Genomic DNA, 15,463 nt, shown 5'->3' with positions numbered 1-15,463 from the left:
AAGGTCCAGGTCCTTAATCACATCTGCAAAGTGCCTTTTGCCGTAGAAGGTGACATGAACGGTGTGGGGCGGTGCCATGGACAACAGCTCTGACAGCCCAGTATGAACCAGTCCTCGCACGCCACACCCTGTGTGCAAAATGGGGAATCGACTAAACTTATAGTTGATCCAAATATTGGCCAACCGAATTGGTCAATTCGATAGCTCTCCATGTACGTGTGTCCCTCTCTGGGGCTGGTGCCATCTCCAGTGTGAATGTTTCAAAGACACCTCTGTGAAGAACGTATCCGAGACCTGGTCTCATGAGAAAGGGCTGGAAGAAACTCTAACTAGAAAGAGGTCCAGAGACCTAGACACCTCTGGGATCTGTTGGCCTCAATGTGGTCTCAAAATCCTCAATCCAACCACAAAGTGAGCTTGGAGTTAAGAAAATATATGTCCCCACCGCCCCCCCCCCCTGCCCCGTAGAAACTAATTCAGGTGTACAATGGTTTTTACTGTTATTTCCTTGAGTGGAAAATCTAGTGGAAAATCAAACGAAGAAACCCAGCCTCATAAAGGAACCATCAGGATGTTCTACAAAGTACATGAATAATATTCTCTTGCTATATGTGCTTTTATTTGTGGTGGTTGAATTTATTGCGTTTGGGCAACCCAGGAAAATAACGGCCGCATTTATTAAGCGCCTACTACACGCAAAGATCTTCCCACGTAGTACCTAATGGGATTGGCCTATTGGTCTCAGCTAGTGGGATAACCAATCAATCCCAGATCTTTCGGCTAGCAAATGGGGACACTGAGATCCAAAGTCTCCAGCTCCACTGTTCCTCTGTGTGAACTCCAGCCCTCCAGGCCCCTAATTGCTTTTTGTGGAGTCAGTGGGCGGGGTCAGGCTGGAGCCAGCACACGAGGGAACTGTGAGTATTGACAGGCAAGGGCGGCCTGTTTCAGCAAGAGCCAATCCCCGCGGGGCCATTGACAAACGCATTGACAAACGCTCCCTTTACTTATTTGCTGTTCCTGCTGCTTCTATTTACTCAGCCCCAACAATATCATGGGAACAGCCTCAAACTAGATGTGGGGGCCTATCATCTCCAGAGTGCGCCACTGCTTGTTTCCAAGCTGCTTTGTCCCGCTTCCTCCTTCCTTTCCCCCACTCCCCAATCCCTATTATCTCAGACGCCCCTAAGGTGACATGTACATATCCACTCATCCAGCAAACAGATACGGAGCCCCTACTGTGCACTGGAGACACAAAGACGAGAGAATTATAATCTGTGCCTCAAAGTGTCCCCAGGTATGACATGCCAGGGTCCTACAGCCATACATGTTCAAGGTGCCAAGGGAGTCCTCAGGGTAGAGAGTGGACCCCAAGTTCTAGGGGAAGAAAGCTTTACCCAGGAGGACTTTTGACCTGAGATGTAAAAGAGAAAGAGCGAGTCTTCCAAGAACCAGAGTGGAGAGAAGACTTCGCTGGCAGGGGAACCATGAGTGTAAACAAGTGAGAGCATCCGCAGGCCTGTGCCTGGCGGGGAGGGTGGGTGTATGGTGGTTGGGAGTAAAGCGGGTGGGGAGAGGAGAAAAGCAAAAGACTCCAGGGGCCGCTCAGCAGGGCCTCCTATAATCAACCTGGACTTTGTCCTGTAGGCAATGAGGCACCGATGATGACTTTTAAGCGGATGAGTGACACAACCACATTGACATTTTAGAAGATGGCTCACCGGCCCAGCCCACATGGCTCTGTGGTTGAACATCGACCTATGAACCAGGAGGTCAAGATTTGATTCCCGGTCAGAGCACATGCCCGGGTTGCGGGCTCAATCCCCAGCAGGGGGTGTGGAGGAGGCAGCTGATTAATGATTCTTTCTCATCATTGATGTTTCTATCTCCCTCTCCCTCTCCCTTCCTCTCTGAAATCAATAAAAATATATTTACATATATAAAAAAGAAGATGACTCACCTGGCACTGTGAAGTCTGGAAGTGAAGGCAGAGCTGGAAGTGGAGGCCCTGCAGAGATCCAGGCGGACAGGGATGTTGACGGCCTGAGCCACAGCATGGCGGTGAGGGCGGGGCTGCGGGCATAGATGCAAACGATGGGCTTGCAGAGACCGACGCACTCACATGCATCCTTTGCAAGGACCCCTTCCCGGGGGTCGGGCAGGCCTGGGGGCTGCACGGAGCCCATTCCACAGACCCCGGCAGGTCAGAGGAGTAAGTGAGCTCTGGCGAAGGGGACTCTGCAGACAAGAGCACCTGCCCCAGGTCAACTGATAAGTAGGGTTGCACAAACAATTGCAGAAATGGCTGCTAGGTGCAAGGCAGGTGATAGCACACCGATCGATATTCCACAGTTCAGGGAAGAGGGCGATCAGCAGGGGCAGGAGAACAACCAGCCCTTCTGATCAGGAGGGCACTGTGTTCGCGAAGCATCCCAGCCTTCCACCACCACGTCGGCAGAGTGGGTCAAACGAGCTACATTTTACAATTGGGAAAACAGAGACCCAGGGAAGTTGTGCATTTGCCCAGGGGTACCAACCCGGCCGAGAAGGGGCTAGAACCCAATCCCAGCCTGCAGACACTACGTGTAGCCTGTGGCCACACCGTCCTGACTTCCTCTTCTCAAATTCTGCGCCAGATGTGGTCTGTTCCACGTGATCTAACGCTTGATCGGTCGTTAATTATGTCACAGGGGGGTAATGGCGTAACATCGGAGGTCTAGGCTACGTCGCGGGAGCTGCTCGAAACACTTCACATGCTGTGAACGGACCTCTGCCAGTTTGTGCTTTCAGCAGCCGCCAGGCTCTTCGGGAAAGAACAAGGGCTCCTCTGCTAATCAGAGGGTGGGAATGCACGGCTTCCCCTCTCAGCCTGCTACCGGTGGTGTTACAATGAGAGTAGTTCTGCCACAGGTACAAAGAGTCATCCAATCACCCACATGTCGGTCCCTGTAGGTCCCCACTTCCTGCCTTCTTAGGCAGCATGTGCAGGGAAGGGTCACGGTGTCATCACAGCTCAGCGGCGGGGTCGGCTGGCCTCCTGGCTGGTCCGGGAGTCAGAGGTAAGACCGAAAGGAAGTCTAAACCTAGACTTTTCTCTGAAGGTGCTGGATGCCAGCTTCACCAGATTCTTCGATGCTGTTGGTGCCGGGCAGAGGTGCCTGCTCGCTCACTCATCTGTCTCGCATATTGCTCATTGCATCCACAATCAATTTCTTTCTTTCCCCATTGTTTGTGCTGATTCCCTGAGTCCCTGGTGCTGTTTGAGATGGTGAGATTTGTAGTACTCTCCGCCATGGACACCCTGCAGGGGTTTGGGGTGTATGTCAGGGGAGTGGCGACGGTGGTAGAGAATAAAGCTGGTGGGAGAGGAAAAATACACAGACGTTTAACCAATGCTCTCAGAGCATCCACTCTGTGCCAGCACGGTTCCAAGCGCTTTGAATTTTACACATCATCACCCATTGAATTGTTGTAACCACCCCGTGAGATACATACTGATATTGTTTTCCCATCTCAAATGAGGAAACTGAGTCAGGGAAATTAAGGACTGCTCCCCCAGATGCGAGCGCCTTGAAAATAGAGGCTGTGGGTAGGTCTGTTCTCCCATCTCCATCCACAGAGCCAAGCCCGGTGCTAGGCACACCGTCACTATGTTGGGTAATACCAGTAGATAATAATTACCACTGCGACAGTTGGTTTTGCTGAATGGCCTGAGGTTGGAGAGTGTGGTTCAGTAGGAGTGTTAGTTGTTAGTCATGAACGAAATCCATTTTGCACCTGTCATTCTTCAAATTTGTCTTCCTCCAACCCCCAGGCATCTGCGTGGCTCAGAGTTGGCCTCAGCAAGGACCTGCTTGCATAGGTTGTAGATTTGCCTACTTGATTTTCCCTCGATAGAGACAGATCTCTTATGCATCTTGGGGTGCCACAGTGCCCCCCACACAATGAATGCTCCTAAAATGAGTGAAAGAATGCATGACTCAGGGAGAGAAGTTGCACAGCTCTGTGTTATTTTGTTTCCACTCTTGTCTAACTTCTTTTATAAAAACTTGCTTCGTTGATTATCATGCCAATTTGAAGGAAGCTGTCGTTTCCATAATAAATTAAAAATAAACCAAGAAATGGAATAGAAAAAGGGGAAAAGATAATACAAATCCAGTACATACTGTGTGCCACATACTTCCACATACCTTCTCATTGAATCCACACAAAAATTACTCAAGACAGGCTCAGAGAAGTCAAGCAACTTGCCCCAAATCACACAGCAAGTCAATGGCTTTATTAGTGGCTCCAACCCAGGCTCTTGCCACCACATTGCAGAGGTAGCAAGCAAATGTACTTCGGAAAGATGTTGATGTCAGGCAGTGGCTAGAAGTACATTTTAGAGAGGTGCTGGACTAGAGACTCAGCACTGGCCTCAGCAAGGACCTGCTTTCCCCAAAGAGAAAAGGCTTTGAAAATAGCATAGCACACTCTGCTCAGAAGGCTGACAAGTCCAGACAGAAAGAGATACCCACGTCTCAAGATCCCTCTGCTCTTTCAAGTTTTCTACTGCATTGAAGGGAGGGGGGAGGGGGACTAGCCAACATGCAAACCATATGCAGAATTTTATTCCAAAATGTTTAATAAATCAAAGATGCACTTAGAACAGGAAACATCACACAGCGCAGGTGATAGTTCTTTGTGAGGCTGAAGATCCAAGGGGGCGGCCGTGTGTTTCTGTAAAACTGATTGATGGGATGGGAGAGATCAGGGGGAGAAAAATACATTCCCTGACACAGACAACCACGGAACAGAGAGAGTTTAAAATGCGAGAGGGAAAGATGGAAACCCCACTGAAAGATTAAAGGAAGGAAAGAAGTACAAATGGGCAGATCAATGGTTGTGTGAAGATCCTGAGGTGTGTAATTCACACTGGGCTGGGCAGCATGTGGAGGTTACACAGTTGTACTGCGCCGGTGGTTCTTACACCTTCCCAAACCTCATAGCTCACAGGAGCCAGAGCCACCAGTGACCAAAGACCAGGATTTATTTGGGCAAGAGGGAAGCACATCTGAATTTGAAGTTCATGGCTTGGCTGGGAGCCCTTGCGAGGAGAGAGAGACTTTAGTCATCTGATCAAATGTGGTTGCTCACTGTCCCTTGATCCGTCTATCCATCCATCCAACCATTCAACAAATATTTATTGACATTCCATAACAGGTCCTGAGCTAGGAGATGGCCATGAGCATGACAGGCCAGGTCCCTGGTCTTACTTAAAACACTGCATGCCCGAGAAGAGCCCACGGTGACATTGAAGAAGCAAGCAGAGGCCAGCTCAAGCAGGGAACTCAGTCTATGTGCAAAAGGAAAATATGAAAGAGTTTTATGTTACTGGGTGGTGTCAAATGGATTTGATAGGAGGCAGAAGCCCTGAGGGGCTCTTGCAGGAGGGTTGGGCAGGAGGAGATGGTGTGGGCTTGGAGTAGGGTGGGGGCAGCCGAGGTGGAAGGTGCTGGAAGGATCTGAGATGCATTCCGGAGGTAGAAACATGTTGATGATTTGGGTTTGGGGAGGGAGAAGAGGCCAGTGGTGATTTCCAGATTTCCAGTTGAAGCCACGTGTATACTGGTGCCATTTTCTAAGATGGAGAGGCCTGGAGGAGGGTGGTCATCCTCCCAGCCTCCAGCTGGCATTTCCTGGGCACCTTCTGAGGAACAGGAGGGGAGTCCGCCTCCAGGCTCATCCAGGCCTCTGGCTCAGCCTGATAGATGGGCTGCCTTCTTCTGGACATGCGGAGGGGCCATGTGGAATTCAGGATTGTCAGTGTGTTGGTGAGGTTCCCTGTCCTATTGACTCAACTCCAACCTGGACTCATCAGATTATAAGGTTTTTTAAAAAATCAAAATTGGCCTGGAATTGACCATAGGTTAAAAACCAAGCCCTTTCTTTTTCCTGTGAAACAGACTTGCGTGTGATGGAAATCATGCCAAATGACCAGGTTTTCTTTTTTCCTTTGGCCAACAGAGAACATAGCTAGACCAGGGGTACGGAACCTTTTTTCTGCCAAGAGCCACTTGGATATTTATATCATCATTCGCAGGCCCAACTGGCGTGTGTCAGTGGTTAAGCATCAACTTATGAACCAGGAGGTCGTGATTCAATGTCCTAAACATGCCTGGGTTGCAGGCTCGATCCCTAGTGTGGAGCATGCAGGAGGCAGCCAATCAATGATTCTCTCTCATCATTGATATTTGTAGCTCTCTCTCCATCTCCCTTCCTCTCTGAAATCAATATATATATATTTTAAATTAGTTTGCTGTATTTGGTCAAATACTTAATCAACTCACCCCTAACGCCTTGGCAGGGCCAGACCAAATTATTTCGCAGGCCTTCTATGGCCCTCAGGCTGGACATTCCCCACCTGTGGGCTATACCTTTATAGCTCAGCTGATGACTGTATCAAGTTCATGGTTTCCATAATGGCATTCTGGTTTTCTCCTAGATATTGATCACCCCAACTAAACACCTGTGTCTGCCCCATGAACCTGGGTCCACCTGGCCATGTTTGTGACTCCAGCCATCTCTGATTAGACCAAAGATCGACGAGGGATACTCATTTAAAACCTGGCTGAGCCAGTTAGATTTCCTGAATTGGATATTTGGACCAAGGCATGGACATTGTGAATTAACAGTTGAAGTGGATGCTGGGGGCAGGGGGGAGGGGGTACCACCAGATCCCCTCCTCAGCAATGAGGCCCCCTTTCTCTCAGCTGCTGTGTGTTGGCAGCTGAGTTCCTCTCTGAAAACTAACTCTCACCAGAGTTGCCTGGCACAGACTTCTACCCACGGGGGTAGCCCAGAGCCAAAGACGGAGATCCCAGTACGCGGGCCCAGCCCCCGTGGTGCGTGGGCAGCATAATTTCTGGGTAAACCCTCTGAGGGCAGCAGCCTGTTATCAGTCCAGGGTCCCCTCCCATGGTTTCCAATGTGTCTCCATTGTTTCCCAGGGACTCCTCCTCCCACCCCCCTTTCACCTCCGCCCATGCTGTGCGAGGCTCTGGCTACCCCTGTATCACTGATGCACAAACCATGAAAATATGATCTGACTGGCTGAACACAGCCAATATGTCACAATGCACATAGGCGCCTATTGTACAGTATGAACAATCGCCCGTCAGCCTAAGTATTGCCTGGGGCTGCTTTTGTGTTAACAATGGCGGGACTCGGTGGTCACAGCAGAAACTGGATGGCCAGGAAAGAAACTAAAATGTTCATTGTCCTTTCAGAAAACGTTTGCTGACCCCTGTCCAAGAAAGAACAAATGAGATAGGCACTCCCCACACAGAGAACGGTCACTCCTTCCCCAGGTTGGGGATTAGACTCACTGAGCACAAGGCCCTTGCATCTCCGAGGGTCTGGGGGCTCAGTAAGTGCCATCCCATAAAAAGACTTTATTGAGATCAAGGCCTGTGTGTCTGCAAAGAACGCTCTCTACCGGCCGCTGCACCCAGCACCTCCCTTTTATGCGTGCACATGCACCTCTCAGGAATGCCATGAAGTGGGAATGATACAATTCCTGTTTTGCAGGCCAGGAAACAGGGGGCTAGAGAGAGCCAATGACGATGGACCCAAAGTCACACAGCGGGCGAGGGGGGGAAGAGGGTGCGGGGAGGGGGAGGGGGGTGGCAGAGCTAGGACACTCTCTCTGGGTCTGTTTGAGTCCAGGCTCCTGTTTAGGGGCCCCCTTCCCTCTGCCTCCCACGCTCAAGGCCCAGAAGGACTGTTACTCCCTGAGGAAGAGCAGTAAATAGGAAACAGGTGGGCTGAGGCCCAGGCGGTGACGCTGAATAGAAACACTCCTTACCACACAGTGGTCGGCAAACTCATTGGTCAACAGAGCCAAATATCAACAGTACAACGACTGAAATTTCTTTTGAGAGCCAAATTTTTTAAACTTAAACTATATAGGTAGGTACGTTGTTTTTAACTTCATTAGGGTACTCCTAAGGCTTAGGAAGAGCCACACCTAAGGGGCCAAAGAGCCGCATGTGGCTCTCGAGCCGCAGTTTGCCAACCATAGCCCCAGGACATCCGAGTGTGGGGCTGGGGCTGGGGCTGGGGCTGGGGCTGGGGCTGGGCACCGTGAGGAGGCCTTTCCTTGGGTGAAGGAGTCAGCCACCGCAGAAGCGGAGTCCCGGGGTCACCGAGGCAGACAGGGGCTCCCTCCAGAGACCTGCAGCCCCGCACGTGAGACAGGGTCACCCGGAGCTGAGGGAGTAGACCGAGGGGCTACTAGCTGAAACCCCCACCGGGATGAGGATCCAAGGCTCTGTGCTTGAGTTTAAAAATCAGAAACTGCAGGTAGGTTTGGTCCAGCTCCCCAGATAAAGACACATTCCATGATCAACTCGCCCCTTTGTCCTCCTAAACGGAAAGGATTAAGTATCTTTTAGAGGATTCTCCCCTTTCAGGCTACGTGCAGAAATGTATTCAGTTCACCCTGTAGTGATAACAAAACGTGAGGGAAATAAGAGACAATGTGCAGGAGGCCTGCGGTTATTACACAAAGAGCAGTTTTTCCTTGTCATAAAGGGAAGATTACATGTCGGGGAAATTAATCCGGATTAAAAAGGTGCACAGCCCACTCACCCTGCTCACTTCCCCATCACATGGGAAGCAACGCTTCTGGGACGCCCTCCACAAGGTCAGAAGGTGGCCGGTTCACACAGGGCCAGGAGGGAAAGAGACGCGGAAGTCACGTGAGCGATTCTGGGATCCGACCTGCCTGGACTTCCGTTTCTCCTTTTCACCGTCTGTGCCACGTTACAAAGGCTCCAGCTGTGAACGTGAACAACAGTGAGCTCCTCGAACACGTGGCCTCTTGGGCCCTTGCTCTGCGATCAGAGAACCATCAACAGTGTCAGACCACACCTGTGACCCACCAGCCATCATCACTATCATCACCACCTCTTAGCCCACAGAAACCTCCCACCCACAAGGACTTCTGTCCCATCACCTCCTTTCATTCTTTTTCATAGCTATCACCAGCTAAAATTAACCTGTTTAGCCCGGCCGGGATGGCTCAGTGGTTGAGCATTGACCGGTGAACCAGGAGGTCATGGTTCAATTCCAGGTCAGGGCACATGCCTAGGTTGCAGGTTCGAACCCCTGGGGGGAGTGGGCAGGAGGCAGCCAATCAATGATTCTCTTACCATTGATGTTTCTATCTCTCTTTCCCTTCCTCTCAGAAATCAATAAAAATATATTTTTTAAAAATTAACTTGTTTACTTTTTTTTATTGTCTGCCTCCCTTCCCCTAACCCAGACCCTGTGGTCCTTAATAGCAAGCTCCTCTCTGCCTCCTCTGACCCTGCATCGCCAAGGCCTGGCTCACAGCAGGTCATTGGCAAATATATGATGTAGATTGATGTCATGTTCATCAATAAATAGAGGTTGCTTAAAAATTTCACAAATACTTTTAGGTTTTCTTTTCACGTTGAGTTGGCTATGCTATCTTAGGTGTCCTTGTTATAAAGTATACCACTGTCACTTTCATAAAGCGGCTATTCACTTAACACATTGCGGACCAGTAGTTTTATTGCTAGCTTTACCCACTAGCCAGATAAGTTTCTATTGAACAAGTACAAAAAACGTTTTACATAAATGTTAAAGGCACGCCTTAAAATTAAATATCCCTTGCATTTTGAAGTTATTTATTACATGGTCTTACAAGCTAATATCTTTTAAAAGTATGATACTTTGTAAAACACTGTGTAATATGAAAATATGAGAATTCTCATGATCCGTCCACAATGTTAAGATATATTTATTCGGCCCAGTTGGAGTGGCTCAGTAGTTGAGCGTCATCCTGTGCACCAAAAGGTTGCTGGTTCGATTCCCAGTCAGGGCACATACTTGGGTTTTGGGAACAATCCCCAGTCGGGGCACATATGGAGGGCAACTAATGTTCCTCTCTCACATTTATGTTTCTCTCTCTCTCTCTCTCTCTCTCTCTCTCTCTCTCTCTCTCTCTCTCTCTCTCTCCCTCATCTCTCTAAGCTTGTCCTCAAGTGAGAATTTTTTTTCTAAAGACATATATTTATTGAGCACCCACCACGGGCCAGGTCAGTGCCAGGCCTCCATGCCGGGATTTCAATGGTGAGCCAAACAGAGTGCTTGCCCTCATGAGCTTTCAGTTTAGTGGGGGCCGTGGGGGAACAGGTATTAATGAAACAGCAATGAGTATGCAATTGCGATGGTGCTAGGAAGATGCAGGGCCTCGGAGGGGGTAATGTTTGGGCTGAGATTTGAAAGATACATTAACTAGGTGAGCTCACTGAATTGCCTTGCCAAAGAGTGATGAGGATTAGAGTTAAGGACTGAGGGAGGGTTGGAGTAAGGATCGGGGTAAAAGTAGGATGAGATTAGAGAAGAACTTTCCAGAAAGGAGGTGAGTGGATGGCTGAGTAAAATGGGGTGGAGACAAAATAAGTGGAGAAAAGAAGACAAATTGGGGGTCCTTCAGGAGGTAAAATGTCAGGACTTGGTTTGTCCTTCAAGGGCCAGCAGGTGGCTGGGGCATGGACTTCGGCCTTCTCCTGGATGGGACCCCAGGGGCCCTCCATGGCCAGCAACCTGGCTTCCCAAGGTGGAGCATCCGAGTGTGTGTGCCAAAGAGGATTGCAGATGGGCGAGCAGGAGGCCCAGGTAAGCGCCTGCCTCCGTCGGCAGCAGGGTTTCAGAACCTGGATTTAGGACTCAGGTAGCAGGATGTCTGGAGCCCTTGCACAGATGACTGTGGGCAATCAAGTGTTTACAGGAGCTTATTAAAGAGATCAATTGTGTCCAGGAGAACCCACACTTAATAGGTAACTGTTGCTTTATATAGCCCTTCCTACAACCAGTGTAGCTACAGAAAGAACATAGGAAACAATGGGCCCCAAACATGAGCATCATGGGTCTCCCCCCGCACCCCGCCCCCCCCCCCCACACACACACACCTTGATCAAAGAAAGAGTCCAATGGGGGGAAACAAGTAATTAAAAATAAAAACCTTATGTAATGAAATTTGAAAGAAAACTTTTGAAGCCAACAAGCAACCACGGGCAACGCTTCAAAGGGCCCAGAATCAATGTTTGTCAATAGCAGTTTTGCATCCTTTAATTTATCTTTCATGAATGTAAAGCGTGATGTTATTAGGAGCTCATCCGTGCCTTAATTCTGTTTGAGATTTGATGAATCAGAACTCGATTCACATTCTGTGCGAATCCGCAATGTCAGAGGCCAGTGGCAGAAACCTCACGTCACCTGGGGCTCCCATCCCGCAGCTGGGATGCTATTAACCATCCCGCACTGAATGCTGGGCTGCCCCTCACTCCCCCCGCAGCCAGCAGCCGGGGGCTTCTTATCTCGGCCACTTTTTCTGGAGACTTTCTCCCAGAAAAGAAACCACCCTATGACTCAGCCCAGCCCCAAAGTTACCATGTGTTTAATCAAGATAGTTGGTTTGCAAAACATTAAACATTAAACAGTATTTGATGCCTAGTTAATAATTTGCATCCTCTTCATTTGTTCCTGAATCCTTGGAGACGGACATTTTCCCCCCCGTAAAGGCATGGAAAGAAATTTAATTTAGAGCAAAACAGGAGTCCTTAAGCTGCAAAGATGTCTGCCAGAATGTCTGATCTCCGTGTCCTGCTGCTTCTGACTCTGGTGGGGAAGGCAGCCTTCGGGGTAAGTGCTCTTCTCAAATACTAGTACCTGTGGCTGAGAGACTGTGAGCTTATTAGGAAGACCGAACCAGCTGGGCCAGGAGCCAGGAGAAAGACTAGTGTTGTTGGGTCGAATGTATACGATGACCAGAGGTGAGGCAGGCCTGGGATGGTTTTGTTGAGCAGCTCATCCCATAAAACCCTGCAAATGACTTGAGCCCTCTTGGAACTGTCCCCAAAGGCAGAGACGGGGGTAAGAAATTTGGCTAAGGCCATGGGTCGTGACCTGGCACAGATCAGAGACCCCTTTTAGAAGCCAAGGAGCCCAGCCGGGTATGGCTGAGTAGTTGAGCATCGACCCAGGAACCAAGAGGTCACCAGTTCGATTCTAGGTCAGGGCACATGCCTGGGTTGTAGGCTCGGTCCCCAGTGGGGGCGTGCAGGAGGCAGCCGATCGATGATTCTCCCTCATCATTGATATTTCTATCTCTCTCTCTCCCTTCCTCTCTGAAATCAATAAAAATAAATAATAATTTGAAAAGCTGCCCTGGCCGGTTTGGCTCAGTGGATAGAGCATCGGCCTGCGGACTCAAGGGTCCCAGGTTCGATTCCGGTCAGGGGCATGTACCTTGGTTGGGGGCACATCCCCAGTGGGGAGTGTGCAGGAGGCGGCTGATCGATGTTTCTCTCATCGATGTTTCTACCTCTCTATCCCTCTCCCTTCCTCTCTGTAAAAAATCAATACAATATTATTTTTTTAAAAAAATAAAAAGCCAAGGAAAGCTGGAAAGTCTCTGCGCACGCTGACACGGCCAGTTTCCCAGCCCTTTGGGGGGACCCCAGGGTTAGAATCCTTGTGCTTTGGCCCTAGAGCAGAATCCTGCCAGCCGCCAGTAAGCCCGGCAACAGATTGACTTAAATGGGCTAGATTTGGAGACAGTTGCTTTTCCCCTTACCCCGTGACTGTGACTGGAGTGATTTAAAGGTGAGCAGGGCCCACAGGGGTCGTGGTGAGCAGGGGAGGGAAGGGGGACTCGCATAGGGAACTCAAGACATTTGGGGGCAGATGAGCTGTGGAGAGGCCGCTCCTGCTTCGTGCCGTTGTGGCCGGGAGTGTTAGCTGCGTCTCTGGGCGCATGAGTGGCCCCTCAGCACAGAGAGCCTCCTGGAGCTCCAGGCTGGAGGCCTGAGGGCGGGCGGTGGAGCGAGGACTGGAATCGCAGCTTTGCCACATCTTAGCTTCAGAATGCTGGGCAAGTGTGATTCCTCTGTGCCTCCATTTCCTCTCCTGCCACCCCAGTGATAATCTCTCACAAACTCGGGGAGGGTCAGGATTGCTTGAATGAGGCGGTGCACTCGGCCTGCACTGAGCGCCAGCTCTTTTCCCTGAAAATTTCCAGAAAGGACACAAGTCGTCTATAAAAATCAGAAAATGCGCCCCTTTATTGGGGGAGGGGCAGAGAACGAGCAGGTTATGGGAACTGAAATAACAACCATAACCTCTTTATCTCATTAAATACCTTTGCATTTTATTTCCCATTTTACTTCATAGGGCCTTTTCCTGCAGGAAACAGATTAAATTCCAGGTTTTCTGATTAGCATGCTTTAAAAACAAACAGCTCCCCTTTCGGCAAACAGTACTCAGAGCCTCCCTCCAATCTGTCTTAAGCTGCCAAGTGGCTCCCCTCTGAGTTCATTCTCCAATGCCAACTCGAGTGTGTGTGGTGTGGCCGCAGGACAAGTTGTTATCAAGCCCCCTCCATCCTTTGATGGCTTGTGGGATGTCTGGGGCCGAAACCCCGCAGAAATATCACTCAGGTCTCCAGCAAAGTGGTAGAAATTATCAGAGGCCCATAGGGGTCTAGAGAAAGGACCAGCCAGAAAGAATTAAATCCTAAAGTTTGCAGGCAAGGAGGCGAGTTGATGCAGTCTGTTGGAAGTTCACAAAAAGATAATGGTCCCAAAAAATCTTTTTTTTTTTTTTTTTTTTTTTTGCAAGCCCCGGTGCATTTTTAGGGTTAGCGATGAAATGATAAGCCAATAATGGATCAAAGAGGAAATAGGAGAGAGAGCCTTCAGGCGATGAGCTTAGTCAGTTCCAAGGAGAGGGCTCGGGGCTTTGGAATGTTTCTTACCCCAGATGTGAGCCAGACAGGTGGTCGGGGAGGCGGCTTGCGTTTCACAAGCCAGGACACAGACATCCAGGGGAAAGTGGCCAAGTCGCTCAGATGCTGTGGAGAGTTCAAGGCATCATGGGGGGCAAGGAGCCACTTAGCAGATGGGCTGGGCGGCCTCTCCTGCCCCAGGGAGCTAAACATAATATCCAGCTGCGACCATTTCCTGGAGAATCCTGTGTGCCAGGCTCTGTGCTTTCCAGGGACCATTCCATCACTGGAAGGGCCCTGAGACGGAGGCACTAATGCTGCTCACACTCTACAGATAAGGCGCTGGTGGCTCGGCCTCTGGCCACACGGCTGGGAAGTGGCTGAACGGTGGTATCCCTCTGTCTGGATACGCTCTCTGACCTGGACCCCAGCTACAAATGAGATTGCTTCAGGGTCGTGGTCCTTCCTGGAGGGACAGGAGGCTCTTAGACCAGGGGACTGTTTGGCGGGACTCTGCAGACCTCGGAAAATTTAAACAAAAGTGGTCACAGGATCTGTGACTGTTACCCGGGGAGCACACCTGGATCCCTCCCATGAACTCAGACCGTGCAGCAAATCTCATGATGATGTCTCTGACTCATCTTTAGCATAAATGTTTATTCAAATATCTGCCATCCAAAGAGGTATAGGGCAAATATCACTACCGTGGGCACGGGGACCCATTCAGAGGGCCTTCCCTGTCTGGCCTAGATTTGGTTGTCCTTACCGGTCAGTGTTGAACACCTGTCCCCAGCACAGCCCTGTACTGTTATCCTTGTTTTATGGATGGGAAGCCCGGAGATGGTGTACTAACTTCCCAGCCAGGATTGGGACCCGGATCCATCTGACTCCTGGCACATTCCAGAGGCCTGCTTGACTGTATGGGGGTCGTATACTGCCTCTAGGGCTCAGAAACCTTTGCTTGCTGTGGTTCTTGGGGTGATTTGGGGTGCATGGACTCAGCCAGGATGGAATCTGACCTCTTCCAGGGTCAAAAGCCAGAGCTCAAGGCTTGTTGGGCCTGCCCTGCTTATCTCAATCCATCCCCAGACAGGAGAGTAGACATGGCTGATCCTGCGCCCAATAAGGGGGTCTTCGGATTAAAATGTGTGTTTGCTCCTATTTCTGGGTTTTTTAAACCCCAGAGTTTAAACCCAGGAACTCTAGAACTTAAGAATTCCCCCTGGATCTAGAGCTGCCTCAAATGTTTGCCTAGCCCAGAGGTCGCAAAGTGGCAGCTCAGGGTGTGTTCTGCTCACAGCCTGAGTTTTATTTGGAAGGTAGGGGGTCAGTCTGAAGATTTCCTTTCAATGGCTTGGCAACATTTCACATAAGAGTACAAATCTCTAGCCTTTCTTGAAAACCCTACATCCTAGTCTCGTGGAGTTCACATTCTCGCACGGCAGCGAGAGAAGCTACTGCTGCTATTGTTAGAACAGTAAGCCACCCAGGCCCCACAGGCCTCACCAGTCTCTATTGTTGACACCCTTTCTGCCTGCCTGATGCACATCACCTGCCTGTTTCTATTCGCGAGAGCAACAGACAGACAGAGACAGACAGACAGAGAGAGCCATCTTATCTGGTTGTTCAGAATCACCATGGGTGTTGAAGTCTTTTTTTTTCTTA

General features: G+C 49.9%; 1 protein-coding gene across 1 annotated transcript in view; it reads left to right on the top strand.

Moving 5' to 3' along the window:
• Positions 1-11,558: 11,558 nt before the first annotated feature.
• Positions 11,559-15,463, top strand: part of HABP2 (hyaluronan binding protein 2) — a 30,898-nt gene continuing 26,993 nt past the window's right edge. Inside the window, exon 1 of the mRNA XM_036335944.1 lies at positions 11,559-11,715. Coding sequence (XP_036191837.1) covers positions 11,647-11,715 — 69 coding nt within the window. The 5' untranslated portion in view covers positions 11,559-11,646. The remainder of the gene's footprint in view (positions 11,716-15,463) is intronic.

The sequence above is a fragment of the Myotis myotis genome, unplaced genomic scaffold (genome assembly GCF_014108235.1).
Source record: "Myotis myotis isolate mMyoMyo1 unplaced genomic scaffold, mMyoMyo1.p scaffold_m19_p_15, whole genome shotgun sequence".
Classification (NCBI taxonomy): Eukaryota; Metazoa; Chordata; class Mammalia; order Chiroptera; family Vespertilionidae; genus Myotis; species Myotis myotis.
The sequence above is the reverse complement of the archived record's forward strand: the minus strand, read 5'-3'. Positions and strand labels throughout refer to the sequence as shown.